Source organism: Lepidochelys kempii, chromosome 6, assembly GCF_965140285.1.
Source record: "Lepidochelys kempii isolate rLepKem1 chromosome 6, rLepKem1.hap1, whole genome shotgun sequence".
NCBI classification, from domain to species: Eukaryota; Metazoa; Chordata; order Testudines; family Cheloniidae; genus Lepidochelys; species Lepidochelys kempii.
The window spans coordinates 1,764,597-1,786,669 of NC_136385.1; the positions used below are offsets into that span (position 1 = coordinate 1,764,597).

The window sequence follows — 22,073 nt, forward strand, 5'->3', positions numbered from 1 at the left end:
CCCCTTCCCCAGGTCAACCCCCGATACACCAGTGCTGAGGGGAGAGGCCCTGGGCAAGAGTCCAGGGAATGTGCCCAGGCTCGGCCCATGTGCCAAACTTAGTGAGGGTTTTAGCTGTCCCTGTCCCAAAAGAAAGGGGAAGGATTGAAGAGAAAGTACCAATGGGGAGAGGCCAAAGCTCCCACTCAGCCTGATTGACAGGGCAGGCGGGCCAATGAGGGAGTCAGGAGCCCAGAGGCCTGTTCTCTGTGTGAGCTGGAGCTGCCTGAGCCAGAAGAGGGCAGAGTTAAGGGGAAAGCAGCAGCCTGAGCTGGGCTGGAGGCTGAGCTGTGGCTGTGCAGAGCTGGGAGCTGGGACAGCGGAGACCAGGGATACTGGGTCGACCTGCAGGAGGAGCCGTGGGGCCAGAGTCGGGATACCGGACGCTGGCCGTACCCCATGTAACACTGCAGCTGAGCCTGGTGAGTGGCTGGGGAGAGCGGGGTGGTGGGGGGCTGGGCAGGGAGACGTCGCCTGATGAGGGGCCTCACTGGCCATACTCGGAGGACATGAACTCACCAGGCGGACCAATGCTGGGGAGAAGGGTTCCTGCCCCCCTAGAGCCTGAGGGCATAGGTGCCGAATTTCTAATCTGCCAAGGGGGGCTCTGCCCATGCCCCACCCCCACTCCACCCCTTCCCCCAATGTCCCATCCCTGCCCTGCTTTTTCCCACTCCTGCTCTGCCCCTGCCCCTTCTTCCTGCCCCCTCCCCTGAGTGCGCTGGGCCCTCGTGCCTCCCCCCAGTGCCACGGAACAGCTGATCCGTGGCAGGGGGAGCTGCTGGGAGGCAGGAGGCGCTGGGAGGAGGGAGAGGAGCTGATGGGGGGCTGCCGGCGGGTGCCTAAGCCTGAGGGCGTGTGGGCGCCACCAGAGCAAAGGTCTGACCCGTGGTAAGACTGCAGCGCAACCAGGGCCTGGGCAGGAGGCCTGGGACATGTGAGGAGCAGACTGTGAACTTTCCTTCCAGCCCCATAGATGGTTGTTTCTAGTCTCCCGGGGCCCTTTGGGTGGGGCCCCTTGTTCCTTGAACTGTGCCCATTTTCCCCTCTGGGTCAAGGGAACTGGTGCCAGGACTCAGATCCATTCGCCGTCCAGTGCTACTGGGGGCCTGCAGAACCAAACCGGTCTAGGGAGCCGCCCCAAGAGCCCGGCCTCGCTCATGGCTCCGGGTTACAAAACTAGAGAGTGAAAGTGGAACTGAGCAGACAGCGGCCAGCCGGGCTCTGTGCAGAGCCAGACACGCAGAGAGCCAGGGAGGTGGTGGGGGACACCCAGAGACAACCGGAGAAATTGAATTAACCGCAGGGTCTGCGCTGGAGTCTGCTCACCAGGGTGAGCTACAGGGCAAGAGGGAGCCCAGGGCTGGGCTAGGTGGGGGCTGCGGGTCGGGAGTGAGGGGCACCGGCAGGGCTGGGGGGGGCAGGGCTGGGCTCACAGGGGGCTAGGGGTCGGGAGTGAGGGGCACCGGCAGAGCTGGGGGGCAGGGCTGGGCTAGCAGGGGGCTGCAGGTCGGGAGTGAGGGGCACCGGCAGAGCTGGGGTCGGGGGGCAGGGCTGGGCTAGCAGAGGCTGTGGGTCAGACATCAGGGGCACTGGCATGGTTTGCTCTGGCCAGATGCCATTTATCCAGAAGCCCCAGTGCCCTGTAAGCAGGGGTGGGGGGCGGATTCAGGAGGCCCAAAACAGCCCCCCTCTAATAAGAACTGGACCAACTGCAGCTGGCGTTTCCGAGGCCCCTTGGCCGGCTCGTACAATCTCACCCCACAGCTGAACCCACATCCTGGCGGGTCGGGTGCTTCTAGCGGGCTGAACTGGGAGGTGGGGGGGCAGCAATGGCTGTATCATTCCCTGAACTCCCAGGGCCCCCAGGAATCCCAAAACCCCAGAAGCAGAGAGACACTTGCCAGCCCTGCCCCAAAATGGGAGTGGCCAGCGCACAACAGCCGAATGGAAACTTACCCAGCCAAGTGGTGAAAACTAACAATAGAGCCCAGGAGTCCTGGCTCCCAGCCCCTCTGCGGTAGCATCTTAGCCCCGGTGTTCCCATGTGCTAGCTCTTGACCCAGTGGATCTCCCCAGGCCTGTGGGGTCAGGGGGATGGAGCAACTCCGGGAGGACGTCACCTGCTCCATCTGCTGGAACGTGTTCAGCGACCCCGTCTCCATCGAGTGCGGCCACAACTTCTGCCAGGGCTGCCTCTCGACTCACTGGAGCCAGATCTCAGCCCAGGGGCACCGCTGCCCGGAGTGCCGGGCTCCCTTCTCCAGGGACAGGATGATCCCAGACACACGTGTCAGAAACCTGGTGGAGAAAATCACCAAGCCTCAGCAGGAAGAGCCGGAGCCGGTGAGACCAGACGGGCCGAATAAGGGGAAAAGGAGCTTTCTCTTGTAGGGGATTCTGGGCCCAATCCAGCCCCAGGGCAGGGACTGCCTGGCTCAGGGGAGCAGGGAATGGGACATAGGGCCTGTCCCCTTTAGAGGGAGCCAGTCCTGATCTGGCCCCAGAGTGGGGACTGGCTGGCTCAGGGGGTGGGGAAGGGGACACACAGACTCAGACTTGTAGGCCAGAAGGGACCATCATGATCATCTAGTCTGACCTCCTGCAAGCTGCAGGGCACAGAACCTCACTCACCCTCTCCTGTAATAGACCCAGAACCTCTGGCTAGTCACTGACATCATCCAGTCGTGGTTAAAGGACTTCAAGTTACAGAGACTCCACCATTTATACTAGATCAAACCTGCAAATGACCCGTGCCCCATGCTGCAGAGGAAGGCGAAAACCCCCCAGGTCTCTGCCAGTCTGAGCTGGGGGAAATTCCTTCCCAACCTCAACTATGAGGATCAGTTAGACCCTCAGCATGTGGGCAAGACCCACCAGCCGGACACCTGGGTGTCTCTAGTAACACAGAGCCCTTCCCATCTAGTGTCCCATCACCGCCCGTTGTGGGATATTTGCTACTGGCACTCGCATTTGGGCTACATGCCATGGTAGGCAGTCTCATCAGACCATCCCCTCCATAAACTTACCAAACTCAGTCGAGAAGCCTCCAGAGCCGGGTGGCTGGAGAGCGGCGGCTGCTGGCCAGGATCCCAGCTCTGAAGGCAGAGCCACCGCCAGCAGCAGCGCAGAATAAGGGTGGCCTGGTACGGTATTTCCACCCCTACTTCCACGCTGCTGCTGGCGGGATGCCGCCTTCAGAGCTGGGATCCCAGCCACCAGCTGCCGCTCTCCAGCCGCCCGGGTCTGGAGGCAGTGCAGAATTAAGGGTGGCAATACTGTGACCCACCGAAAATAACCTTGAGACCCCGCTCCTCCCCCTGCAACTCCCTTTTGGGTTAGGACTCCCAATTTGGGAAATGCTGTTTTGCCCATGAAATCTGTATAGTTTAGGGTAAAAGCACACAAAATAACAGATTTCCCAGGTGAAGACCAGATTTCACCATCTGGGAGGCATTTTTCATGGCTGTGAATTTGGTAGGACCCTAGATATTACCCTTGACTTTTGCAGATTAATTAGAAATCCTTGCTATTGGGCTTGCAATTTCATGTGCTAATTTCCTTAATATTCGAGGATGGAAATGATCCAGGTCCCCCAGTTTGCTCCCATTAAGTTGTTTGACTCTGGTTTCCATTTCAACCAATTCAGTGACAATTTCTACTCCCGTATTCTTGTTCTCATTAGCTATCTGGCCACAAGCTTCTCCTTATGCTTCTTAAAAACTGAGGCCATGCCCATATCTTTAGGTGTTGGCCCATGCAGCCTGTATCTTTTATCTCCACCCCATCCTCAGCGCTTAGTGGTCCCACTTCTTCTTTCCTTTTTTTCTTTTTCTTTATGAGGCTAAAGAACGTTTTCCTGTTGGTTTTAATTTTTTTGCAAGTTCAAATTCTGCTTGGCCTTTGGCAGTTCTCATTTTATCCCGACATGGATTCCTCCCAGTTTCCATTCCTCAGAGGCTTTCTGCTTTCTCTTAATCACCTCTTTGAAATCCTGGTTCACCCAGTTTGCTCAGCAACCCTTCCCTATGGGCTTTTTCCTGGATGCAGACTGCAGAGAGTTCCTGCATCTTTGACAAACCCTGTCCACATCCAGATGTGCAGGCCAGGTCACTTCCCTGCCTAATTCCCTTAATTTTTTGCAATCCAGGATCTTCAGCTGCTGACCTGTTTTCGTTTATCCTTCCATTTAGTTAAATGGAATTAGCTCATGGCCACTTGAACCAAGGCTGTCCTCTACAGCCAGTTCTTCAGTGCGGTCCTCGCTACTTACCGATACTAAATCTAAACTGGCATCACCTCTTGTTGCTTTGGTCACTGATGAAAAAACCTCTCAGCTGTCTCACCTCCAGGATTATCTGGGCCCTGCCATGATGAGCAGCACTTCTCCAATCTCTGTCCAGAAAATTAAAGTCTCCCATGATCACACAATTCCCAGTGGTATTTATTTCATTCAAGCTATGAAAGGGGTCTCCATCCATATCCAAACCAGATCCTGGGGGTCTGTAGCAGACCCAAGACACTCTCCCAGGGGAGCCCCTGGTACCTTTCTTCCCCACAGTGATCTTGACCCAAAAAGATTCTGTTTCACCCATTTCATCCCTTCTCATTTCTTTCCACTCCACCTCTTCATTAACACACAATGCTACTCCGCAACCTCTGCCTTTTGTCTTTCTTCCCTGTACCCCGGTCATGGCTGCTACTGCACCATGTGTCTGGTTTCCTGTCCCACACCCGTAGTTTTAGTTCCTTCCCTTTTGTCACCCGGGCTCATCCCATTGCTGGGCAGACACCTCACTGCTTCCACTTGGCTTTGCTGCCGGTATCGGCCACCTGACTCTCAGCGTCGGTGCTCTTGGCACTATCGTTCCTCTTCTCATCTCTTCTCCTGCCCTCTGTCGTTCCTTTCTCCGTTGCTCCTACCCTCTCCTCCTGCCTCCTGCTCAGTGTGAGAATCATTCCTGGAGGTTCCATGAGCATCTCCCAGAGTTCCTAGTTTAAAGCCCTTTTCATCAGCTGTGCCAACCTCCACCCCGGAAGTCTATCCCCCACCCTGTTCAGGTGGCGTCCGTCCCAGGAGACCAGTCCTCTGTCCGTGAACGCCTCCCCGTGACCGAACATCCCCACGCCCACCTTAGCCCCATTGCCTGAGCCACCTGTTGATCATCAGCGTCTTGTCTCACCTTCGCTCTCCTCCAGGGACAGGTAGAATCCCACTGAAGATCCCCTCCAGGGAGTGCTGCCCCTGATCCAGCCCCAGGGCAGGGGACTGGCTGGCTCAGGGGGTAGAATGGGGCACAGGGCTCTGATCCAGCAGGGAGCAGGGGACTGGCTGGCTCAGGGGTGGGGTCGCAGATCTGACCCTGCTCTCTCCCTGCAGCAGGGGCCGGGGGCTCAGCTGGAGCTGGGGCGCCCGGTGCAGCTGGCGCGTCTGGATGAGGAAGAGAACCTGATCCTGGACAAGAAGGCCCTGAGCCGCTGCCTGGAGCAGGGTGGGGCGGGGGACGCCCCCGTCTGCGTGGTGTCCATCGTTGGGGAGCAGCGCTGGGGCAAATCCTTCCTGCTGAACTACCTGCTGCGCCGGCTCCGGAGCCCGGTGAGTGTGAACGGGAACAGGAGTGAGATGGGGTGTGAGCGGCCCCATCCTGCCCCCTGCTGGAGGGCTCAGAGTTGCACACGTGTGTGGGAGTACACACACCTCATTGCATGTCTGTCAGCCTGTCTGCCTGGTACTCTGTCTGGTAATATTGTCTGTCTGTCTGTCTATCTGTCTGAACCCGAGCAAGTCTGTCTTTCTGTCTGTGTGTCTGTCTGGAATGCAGCGTGTCTGTGTGTCTCTGACTGTTTATCTGTCAGAATCTGAGCACGCCCATCGCCCTGTGTTCCTCCCCGCCCCACCCTAGTAAATTAACCCCCAGCCCCTTCCCAGGGCTTACAGTCTGGAGTGTGCGGGGACCAGTCACTCTTCTCCCCCACCCTGCACTGACCCCTCTCCCTGCATGTTCCTTTCCGGCAGGACGCGAGGGACGGGTCGTGGATGGGCCGGGAGGATGAGATCCTGGAGGGGTTCGAGTGGCGCGCGGACGAGGAGCGAGTCACCAAGGGGGTGTGGGCATGGAGTCAGCCCATCTGGGTCCCCACCCCAGGCGGGAAGGTGAGTGGGGGCACTGGAGGTGCATAGGAAAGGGGGAAGGAGACATGGGGATGCTGGGAGAAGGGAAATGGGGGAAAGGGCTGGGAACAAAGGCAATGGGGAAATAGGGAAGGATGGAGACATGGGGAAGGAGGCCCCAGGGGAATCTGATGGAGTCATAACGGGGGGGAATGGAGAGGAGCAAGAGGAGGGAGCTAACACTGGGGTGGGCAAAAATGAGATGCCAGGGGCCATGGGGGCAGAGCAGGGGGCAGACTCTGGGGGCGGAGGGGCCGTGGGTGGCTGAACAAAGCCGGAAACTGACCTGGGGCTCTCCCTCTTGGCCCCCAGGTGGCCGTGCTGCTGGTCGACACCGAGGGCTCCATGGGCATTGAAAGGAAGAAGGAGACCAGCATCAAACTCTCCGCCTTCTCCGTGCTGCTCAGCTCCTACCAGGTTGGGGGTCCCCGGGGGGGCGCTGTGCTGCAGAGCACAGTCTGGGGGCTCCGCAGGGGACATTTCCCCCAGCAGTCCGGGCTGGCCCCAATGTCTCACTGGGGCACTAGGGGGCGCTGTGCTGCAGGGAGCGGGGCAGGGGCTCAGTAGGGGGCGCTCTCCCCTGGCAGGCAGGGCCGGCCCCGATGCCCCCTGCGGCACTAGGGGGCGCTGTGCTCGGGGCGGGTGACGTGGCTGGGAAGGGGCCTGGGGCGGCCGTCCCTGCTCGTTGCTGTAGCTCTGTCTGTCTCCTGACTATTTGCAGATACTGAATATTTCGAATAAGGTGAACGACACGGATCTTGAATACCTGGAGGTGAGGCCAGGCAGCCTGACACAGAACGTGGCTGGGCCAGGTTCTCCCATTAGCCCCACAGGGTTATTATCCCTCCCCATAGCTCCTGTGGGGAAACTGAGGCCCAGATAAAGAAACCGACTCTCCCACGGTCACGTGGGATTCTGGATTCAGCACTGTCACCCTTAGCCTAGCCTGGCTGTCTGCTTCCAGGTGTCCGGCGTGGGCCCCTGGGTCAAAGTTAGGACCCCTCCCTCCCCTCCAGCCCAGCTCCACAGTCAGTGGGAAGTCTGCTGGGGCCAAGTCCTTGGGCGGTTGCTCTGCCCCCTGATCTGCTCTGCTCTTACCCAGCCCCAGCCCCGCCGGGTCGAGCCCCTGGCCGTCACACCCTTAGTGACATCTCTGCCACCTGCGACATACTGCGTGTCCTGCCCCTTTACTGCACCCCAGGGGGGATTCTCTGTGGGGGGGAGGGGTTGGCTCTGGGAGGGTTTTTATCTGTCCACACGGCCCTGGGTCCAGTGGGGGGCAGAAACCTGGTTAACGTGGAGCTAGAGCAGTCCAGGGAGAGCTCGAGTAATCGCCACGTGGCCGAGATTGTTGGAGGCGCGAGCAGAGCCGTGGTGTCACCCCCGGGGCTGGGCAAACAGTGCTGGTGGCGTCTGTCAGCCGGAGGCAATGGGGCTCTGTGGGTTGGAGGGTTCATCTCAGGAACCCCTCAGGGAAAAGACCTCACATTGGGCTCACTGACCCCCCCCACCGCCACGGGGTGCCCTGGAGTGAAGGAGGGAATCCTGGAACAAGACTGGCTCCTCTGTGGGGCACAGGATCCCACAGCCGCCCCCACCACCCTCTTGGCCGGGGGCATCCCACTTCTCTTTCCACCCCGTGGAAAATATCTCCATCTCTCTCCAGCTTCGTTTTGCGCTCGCTGGGCCTCGCTCTCTGCGATGGGCGGAGGGAGCGGCTCAGATGGGGATGGGGGGCAGCGATCAGGCCCCTTTGTGTTCACCTGCAGGATGACCCCGCAGTGTAAATGCCTCCCATGCCCTAGACTCGTCCCCCACCCCTCTTCTCTTTGCTCTACAGATGTTTGTGCGTGTGGCCGAAGAGGTGGGAAAAGCGTACGGACTGGAGCCCATTCAGGTGAGACGGCTTCCGCCATCATCACCCGCCCTGCCCCATGTATCCCCACACGGCACCCCCTCCCCTGCGGGCATTGGGATAGGGACGTTATGGGTAACTCCGCTGCTGCGGCTGACAATACTTATAGACACAGCACCACCCCGTATTCACCGTGAGGGGGCCTCCGTCATGCCGCTGGCCAAGATCCGTGAGAACAGCGACCTGCCTTTGTACGCAGGCCTCTTCAGCTCCCTGCCAGCCCCCCTGTCTTGTAGACGCCCTTCAGGGTCATTTCCGCCACTGCAGGACATGACAGTGCAATCGCCTCGGTGCAACGAGTGGTCAGCGATGACTGTCATTAATCACTGACCCCACCATTGGTCCACCACATTTCGAGCTGCCAAGGCACCTGGGCTGGTTCCTAACAGGACAGGGCAATTGTGCAGCCCGTCTCTTCAGATGGGGTTTCTCTGATGACCAGGGATGTAGCTGTGGTCAACTTCAGCCTATGTCGCATATCCTTGACGAGTGCCCACGGACTTCGAGGGTGGGCTACTGGCTCTGCACCTGGCTGATGACTATGCTGTCAGATGGCTGGGGACTTTGAGCATATGCTGAAGACCTCTCCCCCACTCCACAGCCTGCTCCTGCCCCATGCACCCCCTGCCCCATTCCCTCGGGGCTGAGGTCTTCCCTCCAGACATCAACCTTCTCCCCAACCCAGCATCCCCCCACCCCCAGAGACCCTCACTCCCCTCCTGTCTCCCCTGCAGCATCTAGACCTGCTGGTGCGGGATTGGAGCAGCTCCCCGGACCTTGGAGCCGAGGGTGGGGAGCAGCATCTGAGATACATCCAAGAGGTGACTGTGGGACTCAGAGAATGGAGGAATGGGACATGGGGCCTTTCCCCTCGAAGGGATGATGGCTCCAGTGTTTCCAACCTGGGGGAGGTGGGACCGCAGGGAGGTTGTGTGAAGGGTGGTGGGGGGGGGGTCCCAAGTGCAGGGCTGGAGTTAGGGTGTGGCAAGCAGAATATTTGTCCAGGGCCCTGCACCATAGGGGACCCTGCAAAGCTAAATTACTTGCTTCAGCCCTGGATGTCCGGGCCTCAGGCATCAGCTTCAGCCCACAGCGGCCGGAGCTGAAGTTGAAGTCCAAGTTTAAGGTGGAAGTCACCATTTTTTTTCAAGTACAGGGGTCCAGATTGTCTATTAAGGCCAAAGGGAGTCACCAGCACAACCAGGCCGAGAAACACTGGGCGTGAGTTTAGCTGATGACGTCTCCAAAGAATCCATCCGCATGGAACAACCTCCAGCCGGTGGCTGCAGATGCAAAGCTGGACTTTCCCTGCAATTGCTTCTCCAGGCCGGGCACCTGTTGCTGCCCTACGCTCAATGAGCCCAGGCAGCGTGGAGGGGGAAGCAGCTTGATTGCAAAGGGGAGAGGAGAAAAACCAGGCCAGGGGGAGTGAAAGGAGCAGGGTGGGACAAGAAGTCTGCAGAGACTGGGACCTGGGGTGGGGAGACAGGGGCTTGGAGCAGGGAGACTGGGACTGACGGACACTCCTTTCGCTTCCTGCCGTCCCCTGTCTTGTTCACTGCCCCCCTTCCAACATCTACCACAAATGAGGCCGGGCCCCTCCAAACCCTCTCTGACTGCCTGGCAGGTCTGGCTAATGTTAACACAGGTGTTTGTGTGTTAATGTAACCATTGCCCCTGGCTCTGGCAGATTCTGGAGGCGAGGAACCCTTGCAAACACCCCAAGGCCCTGGAAGCGCTGAAGAGAAGCAGCAGCCGCTGTTACCTGATGCCCTTCCCTGGCAGAGGGATCACGATGGGGAGCGAGGGAAGGCTGAGAGGTAACGGACCCAGGACAGCAGCTCTAAGCCCCCTGCCCTGTGCAGAGCAATGTGACTGGGGCGCTGATCATGCCCGTGCGTGGCAGGTAGAGAGAAGGGGGATCAGACAGGCCCTGTATTCCCCCATCATCATCCGTCTCTCTCCCCTTTGCAGACATGGGTGAGGATTTCCGGGGGAGCCTGAGGGACTATGTCACTGCCCTGGTGAGCACGGCTGGTCAAAACGTCCGGTTGGACCAGCATGGGGAGATGCTCACCGGGACACAGCTCGCTGCGAAAATAAAGGTGGGGACCGGCCAGCTGTGCTGGAGGGAGCAGGAAGGGGATGCTCTCTCCTGCAGTCAGTGATGACCCCAATACCCCCTATTCCCCAGCTGCCCCACCCCAGAGGTGGTTGCATCTCAGCTCCAGGTGAGCTGTCCCCATGTTCCCAGCCTTTCTAAGCCCTGTGGAGTCTGTGACGTGATGATTTCTTTTGGTTCCTTTGCAGAATTTATCTGATGTGATGAAGAACCATCGCTCCGGCTTCTCCTCTCCCTGTCAGGTACCGTCTCTGTCTCTGACCTGATCATGGGGTGTCTCCCCTCACCCGTCCACGTCAGGGTTGGGGCAGTGTTGGGATCTGGGTCCATGCTGCGGGAGGTGACTGGGAAAGAGTCTGGATGAAATCTTATTTTCTTGGACTCCAGGGTAGAAGAATTTCACTAGCCTGGAGAGCTGCTGGTACTGGAGTGTTCATCCCACCTACAGACACGTCTCCAATCCTTGAGACCCATAGCACCAAACCCTGTTTTTCCCCAGGCAGCTCCTGTTGGTGTTTAAATGAGAGGAGTTTTTTAGAGCAGGTCTGAAAATGGGGGTGTTTTTCCTGCAGAAAACTTGGAGTTTCCAGCAAAACCCCAAAATATCTCTTGTGTGGAAAGGCCATTGCCACAGCTCTTGGGAACTGTAGGTCTTGTGCCTCACGCTCTCCATTCTCCTCTACGGGTTGGGCACCTGGTGGAACTACTCATCCCATGATGCACTGCAGGTACCAGACACCATCACTCCCCTCCGCAAGAGATAATCATTCTCCTCTGTGGGTTGGTCTTGCAGCTTGCACCGCACCTCCCATGAGACCAGCCCACAGAGGAGAATGGGAGGTTAAGGCAACCAAACTACATCTCCCACCAAGCGCCATGGTATCCTTTCCTGGTGAGGGTGCAGTGCATCAAAGCTGCAGGGCACCATGGGAGGTGTAGACTGACCTGAGTGCTGGGAGTAGAGAGGAGATTCAGGCATCCCATGAACCACAACGCATCAGCATCTCCTCTCCTGGTGCATGTATCATGGCCCTGGTGCATCATGGGAGGCACATGCAGTGGCAGGGGAAGGGGGCAGGACAAGGTGGATTCAGGGGCTCTGTTCGCTGGCCTCTCTGGGAAGTGGGGCGTAACCACAGCACAGCGTGCTCCAGCCATGCCCCCCAGCCCACCCCCTGTGCTGGGTCCGGCAGCACGGACCTTTCCACCCGGCCTCATGGGGCCTCTGGGGAGCTGGGAATCGGGCCGGCTGAGCAGAACTTCTGCCCTGGCTCCTTCGGTCTGATCTGCCAGCCGGGCAGCGTCCCAGCACAGCCCTCACCGAGCCCTCCACGTCCGAGTCATGCCACCTTCCCCCGCAGCCGGGCAGGACCCAGGGTAGACAGACCCTTTGACATCGTCTGTCAAGTTCTCTTGGGCGTCAGCCTCAGATGGGCTGCGATAGGAGCTACGTGAGGAGAATCAGATGCGGGAAGCTTCTCTGCCCGGGGAAAATAGACCGGCCCAGCTAGAACAGAATAACTACTCCACAACAGCTGCACAGAAGAGCCTATTCCAGAGTCCACAAGAAGATTTAACCCAGCCCTCAACCCCAAAGGAGAGCTGAGATTCACCTGGCTCCTGGAAATCAATAAAAAAACCTGAAATCCCACCAGACCTACGAGAGCCGCTGTCACTGATGCTCTCTTGGGCATGAGCCTCAGGCCGAGCCCGGCTGGGACAGGGGTTTTCAAAGTCCTCGGCTCCAGGAAAGTGCCACAAGGGCAAAGTGCAGGTCGGGGCAAGAAAGGGAGCCGAGGCTGGGCTGCTGCGGGGATCGAATTGAAAAGTGGTGGCACCAGCAGCCCCAAGCAGCTTCCACACGGGCTGGCGATCTCGCTTTGTTTCATGAGGTTGCTGCGGTGGAAGGGGCAGCCCCTAGGTGGAGTCGGGGCCCCATAAACTGCGGCTCACCCCAGCCTTGTCCTCCCGGCACAGATGGCCATCACCTTCCGCAACCAGAGAGTCCTGGCCAGGGCCCGCGCAGACCACGCTGTGTTTCTGAAGGAAAAGGTGAGTCCAGGGGTGTCGCTGTGCCCCCAGCCAGGGGAACCCCAGGGAAACATCCCAGCCAACCCCGTGGGTTATGGGCTTTGTGGCAGGAGAGGAGACCTCATATCCGCTTTCAGGGGGCTGCGGAGATGGGAGACTGCAACCCCGGCACAGCAGTGGCCTGGATCTCGGTCAGGAGGGTGGAGGAAGGTGCTGTGCTGTAGCCAGAGGGTCTATTGGTGAGATGGGGTCGCACACCCGCCCCTTCTAGCCCCTTGCACCCCACTATTGTCCCCTCCTCTCCGGCCCAACGCAGGACGGCCTGTCCCGGTGCATGGACGACTGTCTGACGGTGGATCCGAGCGCAATGGCGCATCAGTTCATGGAGCAGCGCAGGGCACTGCTGGAGCGGTGCCGGAAGGAGGTGAAGGAGCTGAAGGAGGAGACGCTGCTGACGGCCCTAGAGGCGGAGCTGACTCGGGAGGCCGAGACCTTCCTGGAGACCTACCGAAGGCGCTATCAGCATCACACGAACCAGAGAGCCCTGGCCAGGGCCCGCGCAGCCCACGCTGAGTTTCTGAAGGAGAAGGTGAATCTGGGGCAGGAGGGCTCTGCCTCCCACCCGGGGAACCTCAGGGAACCATCCTGGGCAGCCCCCCGGGCTGTGGGCTTTGGGGATGAGGTGGGAGTTCAGATTTCCAGCTCCCAGGGTGGCTGAAGAGATGAGAGACTCCAATCCCAAACCTTGGGGGGGGAACTCAGTTTTGGGGGTTCTGGGCAGCACCTGGCATGATGGCAGCCCCGATCTCAGTCCAGAGAACTGTGCCTCACCCAACATAATGGGGGCCCAGTCTCAGTCATGGGGAGAGGGGTGTGCAGCACCTCGCACACCTGGGGCCCCGATCTGACTTGGGGGGTTGGTCTGTGTAGCAGCTGGCATGACGGGGGGTCCAATTTGAGTTGTGGGATCCTGGCACGATGGCAGCCCTGATCTCAGTTGGAGGGTGTTTGTACAACAAGGCCCCCATCTTGGTCGGGTTCTGTCACGGAGTCCCCGGGCGATGCTCGGGAACTGCTCCCTATGCAGCCAGGCAAGACTCTGGGGAAGTCTCCTCTCAGGGAGCAGCCTGTCTTCAGGACACACAGCTCACACAGCTTCCACCTTCCTGGGTCTGACCTCAGAGCATTCAGCACCCTCTCTGCCCCTCCGTGAGCTTCCAACAGCGAGTCCCCCCATGCCGGGTCCTGGGGAAGCCAGGGGGACCTGCCCCCCCAACTCCGCAGTCAGATGTGATTCTCAGCCAGCCAGGAAAACAGAAGGTTTATTAGATGACAGGAACATGGTCTAACACGGAGCTTGTAGGTGCAGAGAACGGGACCCCTCAGCCGGGTCCATTCTGGGGGGCAGTGAGCCAGACATCCCCATCTGCACTTCACTGCATGTCCCCAGCCAGCCCCAAACTGAAACTCCCTCCAGCCCCTCCTCCTCTGGGCTTTGTTCCTTTTCTGGGCCAGGTGGTCACCTGATTCCTTTGTTCTCCAACCCTTCAGCTCTCACCTTGCAGGGGAGAAGGGCCCAGGCCATCAGTTGCCAGGAAACAGGGTGTTGGCCATTCTCTGTGTCCAGGCCCCTGCACACACCTGCCCTCTAGGGCTCTGCAATGATCATACACCCTTATCCCGCCACCTAGAGACTTAAGAACTGCATGGGGGAAACTGAGGCACCCCCACACTATTCAGAGGAAACATTAAGAACAGTCCCACTTCGTCACATCTCTCCCCCCTTCGAGATCGAACTGAGCGGGGTCACTTTAGCCGGTGACCTGGGGAAGTTCGAAGCCACCAACATTCCAGTGGATGCCCCAGCATCTCTCCCATTCCTTGGTGGGAGTTACACCAGGCCCTTCCAGTTTCATGCTCTCCCTTAGGTTGCGGTGGTCAATAGTACTCTCATGCCGCATGTGGGAAGGTTTATGTGGTCCGTGCACTTTTGCCACCCCAAAACTCCCGGGCATCAAACTGGGATCGGGTCTTCTCCCAGTGCTCCAGTCTGGAGGCCTGCAATTCGGGCTCTCTTGGTTAAGAGCCCCCATCTTGACCTGGGCCACATTCACAACAGAAAATTTCTGGCTGTTAGGAACTGAAACTTTCTTGATTAAATCACTTTCACCCCCTTCAGTGGCAGTAAACTGCTTGCAAAGACTCCATGAGGATTCCTTTCCCTAGGGCTTTTCTATGCAACAATTCACCCTTCACAGAAATTCTGCCCTTACCCTCTTCACCTAGGGCTTGCTCTAGAGGAACACTTTCCTGAGCAACAACAGACTCTTTCTGGGTCTCCCTTACATCCAGAATCACCTCTGGCCCATCCGGCAGATTCCTACACAATCCTCTTTCAGGCAAACTTACTGACTCCCTAGATAAAAGGTCAGAAGCATTCTCCTTCCCTTTGCCACACATAAGTTCAGGAATCTTTTCCTTCTTGCTACAGGTTTCCACACCCTCCGTAGGTAACACAGTCAAATCATCTTTCTGCTCTCCTTGTGCCCTGGCTAGGACCTCACCCTGATTAGACAGAGTTGCTGCACCCTTTCCCAGCCACACACTAGCAACGGGCAAAATACAAGCACCAGAATTGTCTGGTCTCTGGGATTTTACATAGACACTAACTGGATGTGACCTAGTTACAGGGCCATTCTCCTGAGCAGACACAAACTTAGGACCCTTCCCTTCCTGGGCTTTAGCTGAATCCAGAACCAGCTCTGAGACAACTGCACGACCTTCAACCGTCACAGGCTGAAAGGCCCCTTCTGTCTGCTCCACAGACGAAGAAGAGCTGGACACACTTTCTCCTTTCCCAGACACACAGCTTGGGATCTCATTCCCCTTGTCCCAGCACACAAGGCTGGTCACAGACAACTGCTTGGAGACCAGGGTAGCTCCCTCCACAGGCAAGTCAATACCCCTGACAGACACAGACACGTTTCCTTCACTGTCCCAATTCTCCACCCAGCTAACAGGTTAGGTCCAGGGACTCTCATCTTCCACTCTCCTCGCCTTCCCACCCTGCTGACTAGACACAGCCATCAGCTCACAAGGCTGCCTAGGCTCATCCAGGCTCCTTACCAAGCACCTTGCCACTCCCCACAGATCCCCTGCCCTGCCTGTGTCTCCCCCACTCAGCTGGGGTCTCAGCTCCCACTGTGCTCAGCGCTGCCCTTGCTGTCCCAGTGGGGGTAGGCAGCGAGCTCGCTGCTTTCCTCACTGCATCAGAGCCAGCCTGAGCCCCCTCTCCGGTGTGCAAGGGGGGCGGGGAGCATCTCTCTGTCCCATCCAGCCCCAGGGGTCTGGTTACAGGCAGGCAGGTAGCCTGAGCCTAGCAGCTCCTCCCCCATGCCAGCCAGGTCATCTGCATTTTCACTGACCATTTCCCTCTCCGCCGATTGGTTCCCTGGATTCAAATTCAAAACCTTGGCCATTACAGGAGCAGGGCCTGGATCCTGTCCAAAGAGACACAGTCACCAACAACAGGGTCTCGCAGCTCGTATCCTGGAGAACCCAAACGACCAGCCAGCCCCACCCCTCCTGGGTCTGCACAGGGATCTGGGCCATAGGCAGGGCGAGGGGCTTCGTCCCTGGGACCCTCACCCAGCTCACACAGCCCCTCAGCATCTGAGGCTGCACCACCCAGGGCCTGACACCAGTTCTCTCTGTCCCAGGATCTCGCCACCCCAGGAATGTCTCCCCATTGACCATCACCTTCCGCTCCCGGTGGTCAAGGGGCCTGGCCCCAGGAAACTCCACACAGACATATAGGTTGGGGTCAGGAGTGGGAGCTTGTCCACCTCCCCACCCATCTGGCTGACGGAGTCTGTGGCCTTGGGACCCAGCAAGGGAGCTAGACACCGGGGCTTTTCCGCAGGGTCCCCCTGGTTCAAATCGCCAGCCTGCTCAAAGGCAGTGAGGTGGCATCCACATCCCCTCACCTCCTTAACCAGGGGCAGCAATTTAGTCTCGAGGCTCCCTGCGGAACTGGCCCCCCGGGGTCTATCCCCACTCACCCCGGGGGGTCCCCTAGGCCTCTCCGCTCCCCCACCGCCAGTTCATGCTGCTGCTGCTTCTGCAGCTCTTTCTCGGGCTCTCGCTGTCTCTCACAGTCCTCTCGCTCTCTCGGACTCAGCTCCAATCCCGTCCATCTCGATCCCCCGATGGGGAACCCGATCGTGAAGACCCTCGTCTGGTCAGGGACAGGAGTCTTGGGGATGCCTGGCTCCCACTCCAGCTGCTCCCAGATCCTGCTAGAGCCCCATTTGGGTCGGGAATCTGTCCCTTAGAGCGGTCATCCTCCTCCAGCTGCACGATTAACTCTGCTTTGGTGAACTTTCCAACGCTCAACCCTCTCTTTCTGCACAGGGTTACAATGTCCTTCTTAAGGAGATGATGACAGGCCATCACTCCGCTCCTCCCAAGCTGTTGTGGTCTCACAGGCCTGTGTGCTCTCAGCTCCCCAGGGTTTCCAGGGAGAACCCCTAGGGTGCCAGCCCTTCTCGAGGTCACCACCTCTTTGCCAGGGTCGAGCGGCAGACTCCTGCTTCTTGGACTGCTCACTGCAATCCCCAGGGGAACCCTGTTACTGCAAAAGTCCTTCTCTCTCCCAGGGCCAAGCCACAGGCTCCTCTGCCCCTGAGACTGCTCTGCGCAGTCCCAGGGGGACCCCATTACTGCACAGTCCTTCTCGCTGGTCACACACTCCCAGGGGTTAACTGCCCCCCGAAACCGCTCCTCTCTGAGCCTTCAGCAGGCCTGGTCCTCGTCAATCCCCCTTCGTTTTACTGCTCCCCAGTCACTTACTGCAGAAAGCGCCATCCACGGGGTGCAGTACATCCCACCGCTGCCACCAGTTGTCACGGAGTCCCTGCGCAATGCTCTGGAACTGCTCCCTATGAAGCCAGTCAGGACTCTGGGGAAGTCTCCTTTCTGTGAGCAGCCTGTCTTCAGGACACACAGCTCACACAGCTTCCACCTTCCTGGGTCTGACCTCAGAGCATTCAGCATCCTCTCTGCCCCTCCGTGAGCTTCCCACAGCGAGTCCCCCCATGCCGGGTCCTGGGGAAGCCAGAGGGTCCTGCCCCTGCAATTCCACAGTCAGATGTGACTCTCAGCCAGCCAGTAAAACAGAAGGTTTATTAGATGACAGGAACATGGTCTAACACACAGCTTGTAGGTGCAGAGAACGGGACCCCTCAGCCGGGTCCATTCTGGGGGGCAGTGAGCCAGACATCCCCATCTGCACTTCACTGCATGTCCCCAGCCAGCCCCAAACTGAAACTCCCTCCAGCCCCCTCCTCCTCTGGGCTTTGTCCCTTTCCCAGGCCAGGAGGGCACCTGATTCCTTTGTTCTCCAACCCTTCAGCTCTCACCTTGCAGGAGGGAAGGGCCCAGGCCATCAGTGGCCAGGAAACAGGGTGTCGGCCATTCTCTGTGTCCAGACCCCTGCACACACCTGTCCTCTAGGGCTCTGCAATGATCATACACCCTTATCCCACCGCCTAGATACTTAAGAACTGCCTAGTGGAAACTGAGGCACCCCCACACTATTCAGAGGAAACATTAAGAACAGTCCCGCTTCGTCACAGGGTCTATGCAGCACTTGCCACATCTAATACTCTTGGCTGTCTCCTCTCCCTGCTACTGCAGGACACCGACTCCAGGAACCCACTTAAATTCCTGAAGGTGAGGCCGGGCAAGATGGCCGAGCAGTTCACAGAGCGGCGTGGGGACTTGCTGCGGCGGTGCCGGACAGACATGCTGCTGAAGAAAGAGGCCCTGGGGACGGAGCTGGAGAAGAAGCTGAGGCAGAAGAAAGAGACCCTGCTGACGGAGCTGGAGAAGGAGCTGATGTGGGAGGCCGAGAGCTTCCTGGAGACCTACAGGAAGCGCTTCAAGAGATTTGCCATTGCAGCGGGCGTTGGGGTGGGGGGGCTGGTCCTGGCACCGGTGGGTGGAGGTGCTGCGGCGGGAATTGCCGCTGGTGCCATTGCTGCTGAAGCTGCGGTGCTCGGCATTGCTGAGGCGGTGGCCATTGGTGTTGGGGCGGGTGCCGTGGCTGGGGGGTGCATGGGTGGGGCCGTGGGATGGGGAGTTGGTAAGAAGATCGCCCAGAAGGATAAGAACCGGGCCGAGGGCACCGCCAGCTAAGGGGAGGAGGAGGACGGCATTGACAAGCAGTCTGATAAGGCCCACCTGATCATAGAATCATAGAACCATAGAATATCAGGGTTGGAAGGGACCTCAGGAGGTCATCTAGTCCAACCCCCTGCTCAAAGCAGGACCAATTCCCAGTTAAATCATCCCAGCCAGGGCTTTGTCAAGCCTGACCTTAAAAACCTCTAAGGAAGGAGATTCCACCACCTCCCTAGGTAACGCATTCCAGTGCTTCCCCACCCTCCTAGTGAAAAAGTTTTTCCTAATATCCAACCTAAATCTCCCCCACTGCTTCTTGAGACCATTACTCCTTGTGCTGTCCTCTTCTACCACTGAGAACAGTCTAGATCCACCCTCTTTGGAACCACCTCTCAGGTAGTTGAAAGCAGCTATCAAATCCCCCCTCACTCTTCTCTTCTGCAGGCTAAACAATCCCAGTTTCTTCAGCCTCTCCTCATAAGTCATGTGTTCCAGACCCCTAATCATTTTTGTTGCCCTTCGCTGGACTCTCTCCAATTTTTCCACATCCTTCTTGTAGTGTGGGGCCCAAAACTGGACACAGTACTCCAGATGAGGCCTCACCAATGTCGAATAGAGGGGGATGATCATGTCCCTCGATCTGCTGGCTATACCCCAACTTATACATCCCAAAATGCCATTGGCCTTCTTGGCAACAAGGGCACACTGTTGACTCATATCCAGCTTCTCGTCCACTGTAACCCCTAGGTCCTTTTACGCAGAACTGCTGCCTAGCCATTCGGTCCCTAGTCTGTAGCGGTGCATTGGATTCTTCCGTCCTAAGTGCAGGACCCTGCACTTATCCTTATTGAACCTCATCAGATTTCTTTTGGCCCAATCCTCCAATTTGTCTAGGTCCCTCTGGATCCTATCCCTGCCCTCCAGCATATCTACCACTCCTCCTAGTTTAGTATCATCCGCAAATTTGCTGAGAGTGCAATCCACACCATCCTCCAGATCATTTATGAAGATATTGAACAAAACCGGCCCCAGGACCGACCCTTGGGGCACTCCACTTGCTACCAGCTGCCAACTAGACATGGAGCCATTGATCACTACCCGTTGAGCCCGACAATCTAGCCAGCTTTCTACCCACCTTATAGTGCATTCATCCAGCCCATACTTCTTTAACTTGCTGACAAGAATACTGCTAAAGTCAAGAAACAATACATCCCCTGCTTTCCCTTCATCCACAGAACCAGTAATCTCATCAGAGAAGGTGATTAGATTAGTCAGGCATGACCTTCCCTTGGTGAATCCATGCTGACTGTTCCTGATCACTTTCCTCTTGTGTAAGTGCTTCAGGATTGATTCCTTGAGGATCTGCTCCATGATTTTTCCGGGGACTGAGGTGAGGCTGACTGGCCTGTAGTTCCCAGGATCCTCCTTCTTCCCTTTTTAAAAGATGGGCACTACATTAGACTTTTTCTAGTCGTCCGGGATCTGATCTGAACAGTCCACCCCCCAGCCCAATCTGTGGGTGATGAATGCGGTGACAGGGCTGTAGCGTGGCCCAGACATGTCAACCACAAACCACTCCACAGCGGGGCAGTTGTTGCCCACAGATTCTAAGAAGGGACATTGGTCGAACCCACTCCTGAAAACTTCCAATGACTGTGTGACACCCAGGCCCATCGGTATCTGCTGGCAGCGGGTTCAGTGCCCTGTGTCAGCAACTCCTAACAGGCCGGACAAACTCGCTGCACCTAACACACCGCTGTCATGGTATTTAGCCACAAATAGTGTCTTGTAATGCCTCAAATGCATCCCAGGAGCACACGGTATTGATATCTGTGTGAAATGTAGGCCCTGTCATGAGGTGAGGAGCTACGCGCATATGTGCATATGGAAAACACGTTTTCAAGTCTGAATAAAGGCAGGGTCAGCAGACAAGTTTCTGCCAGATGTAGGACGTACATTTGTCAGTCCACCTCCGTTGACGTCAATTAAACTTTGTAAGCCAGCCTCATGCATGCCCCATGGACATACGAAGGTAACACAAAGCTATGGGGTCATCATGCTGGAGAATAAACCATGGCGGGAGGGGAACATGCTCCTGACTTTCAGGCTGAACAAACTTTCGGCGGGTAGAAGGAGAAGGTAAATGGATGCCCCTGTATCCTTCACCGCTGAAGCAAAGGGGCAGCGATTCGGCAAGAGGGGGCCCAGCGGTGCTGGTCCGAGATGCAAGGAGCTTGGTTTAGGTGGGGTAACCTGCTTTAGCCTGTTCCATTTGGACTCAAGGAAGCACGTTACAATTTTGCTGTATGTGCCACCCTTCTGCCAGCGGCATCGGCAGCTACCAGGGCCAGGTCGAGGTCGAGCCCTTCCTCTCTCCGCCCCCAGTCATCTGGGAATCTGTAACAACTCTGGGCACCTTTGCCAGGAAAGTCTCTACCCACTCTCCATTGCAGAGGTTTGAAGAAATGAACTTTGCTGGGGGCAGCGAGGGGAAGGAAAGGGCCGGGTTGAACTGGGGACGTATATTTACAGTTTAACGCCATCCACCATTGTGTACCTCAGGGCACATCACTCACAGTCCCAGCAGTTGGACCCTGAACGCAGTTTGTTCTGCCCCCACCCTCAGCTCATGGCTCCCCAACTTCTTCGTTCACAGTTTGAGTTTCTGGGAGTTCAGGAAAATCAGGGCCTCTGGCCCATGAGCAGCTGTGGGGGTCTATCGCCTGCCCAGCAATCGCGGTTCCAGCAGCTAGGACAGGGAGGCCTCACGGGAGTCGCTAGGCTGCCATGGATGGCTGCCGTCAACTCCTCTGCTCCCGCTGTAGTACGCTTTCCCATGGCGGTTCCCCCACCGAACCCTGTTGGGCTATGGCTGAATCCAGCTGCTGCTTTGCTCTGCCATTCAGTCTACTTGTCCCGGGCCGGAAAACTGGCCTTTGTGGTGAGCTCTGCCTAGCCAAGGCAATTCCAGCTCTTCGCTCAACTCTTCTAGATGCAAGGGGGTTGCGGGTTTTTATGTACCAGCCATGTCTCTACCACCCAAAGAGTTATTCCCGCCACGGCTGTGAAGCCCCTCCATCTTTGCCCCCCATCTCTGTCCAGGGCTCTCACCCCGCCTTGGCCAACATCCACATTATCAGAGTGACCCCACACCTGGTTCTTGTCCAGGCGGGTTGCCCGCAGGGTAAGCTCAAAAATATGGACCCCAAGTACAAACCTTAGTCCCAGTATACCCCAATGTCCCTCACCAGTGCTGAGGGTCCAGGCCCCAGCCAAGGGTCCAGGGAACCTGCCCAGGGCTCCACCCTTGCTCCAACTGTCCCCTCCAAAAATATTTCAAGGGAGACGAACCAAGATTCCTCAGCCACGTCCAGGGCATCCAGTGACCAAAGCCAGAGCCTGAAATAAAAACTGAGGCGGGAGCAGCCAGCCCGTTACTCTGTGCAGAGAGAGATGCAGAGAGTGAGGGACGCAGGGAAAACATCAGAGACAAACGGGTCTGCGCTTGAGTCTGCTCTCCAGGTTGAGCTACAGCAGCAGAGCTGTGGTGGGGAAAGGAGGAGCCCAGGGCTCGGCTAGCAGGGGGCTGGGGGTTGGGTTTGAGGGGCACT

General features: G+C 57.7%; 1 protein-coding gene across 1 annotated transcript; it reads left to right on the forward strand.

Moving 5' to 3' along the window:
- The first annotated feature begins 5,309 nt into the window (after nt 1–5,309).
- Nucleotides 5,310–18,529, forward strand: LOC140912305 (RING finger protein 112-like). Its single transcript, XM_078853080.1, has 12 exons — nt 5,310–5,635; nt 6,056–6,193; nt 6,524–6,628; nt 6,933–6,983; nt 8,052–8,108; nt 8,861–8,947; nt 9,817–9,946; nt 10,101–10,231; nt 10,437–10,490; nt 12,226–12,300; nt 12,596–12,868; nt 17,977–18,529. Exons 1-12 carry the CDS (start codon nt 5,330–5,332, stop codon nt 18,475–18,477), a joined length of 1,908 nt encoding a protein of 635 aa, XP_078709206.1. The 5' UTR covers nt 5,310–5,329; the 3' UTR covers nt 18,478–18,529.
- The last annotated feature ends 3,544 nt before the right edge of the window (nt 18,530–22,073 follow it).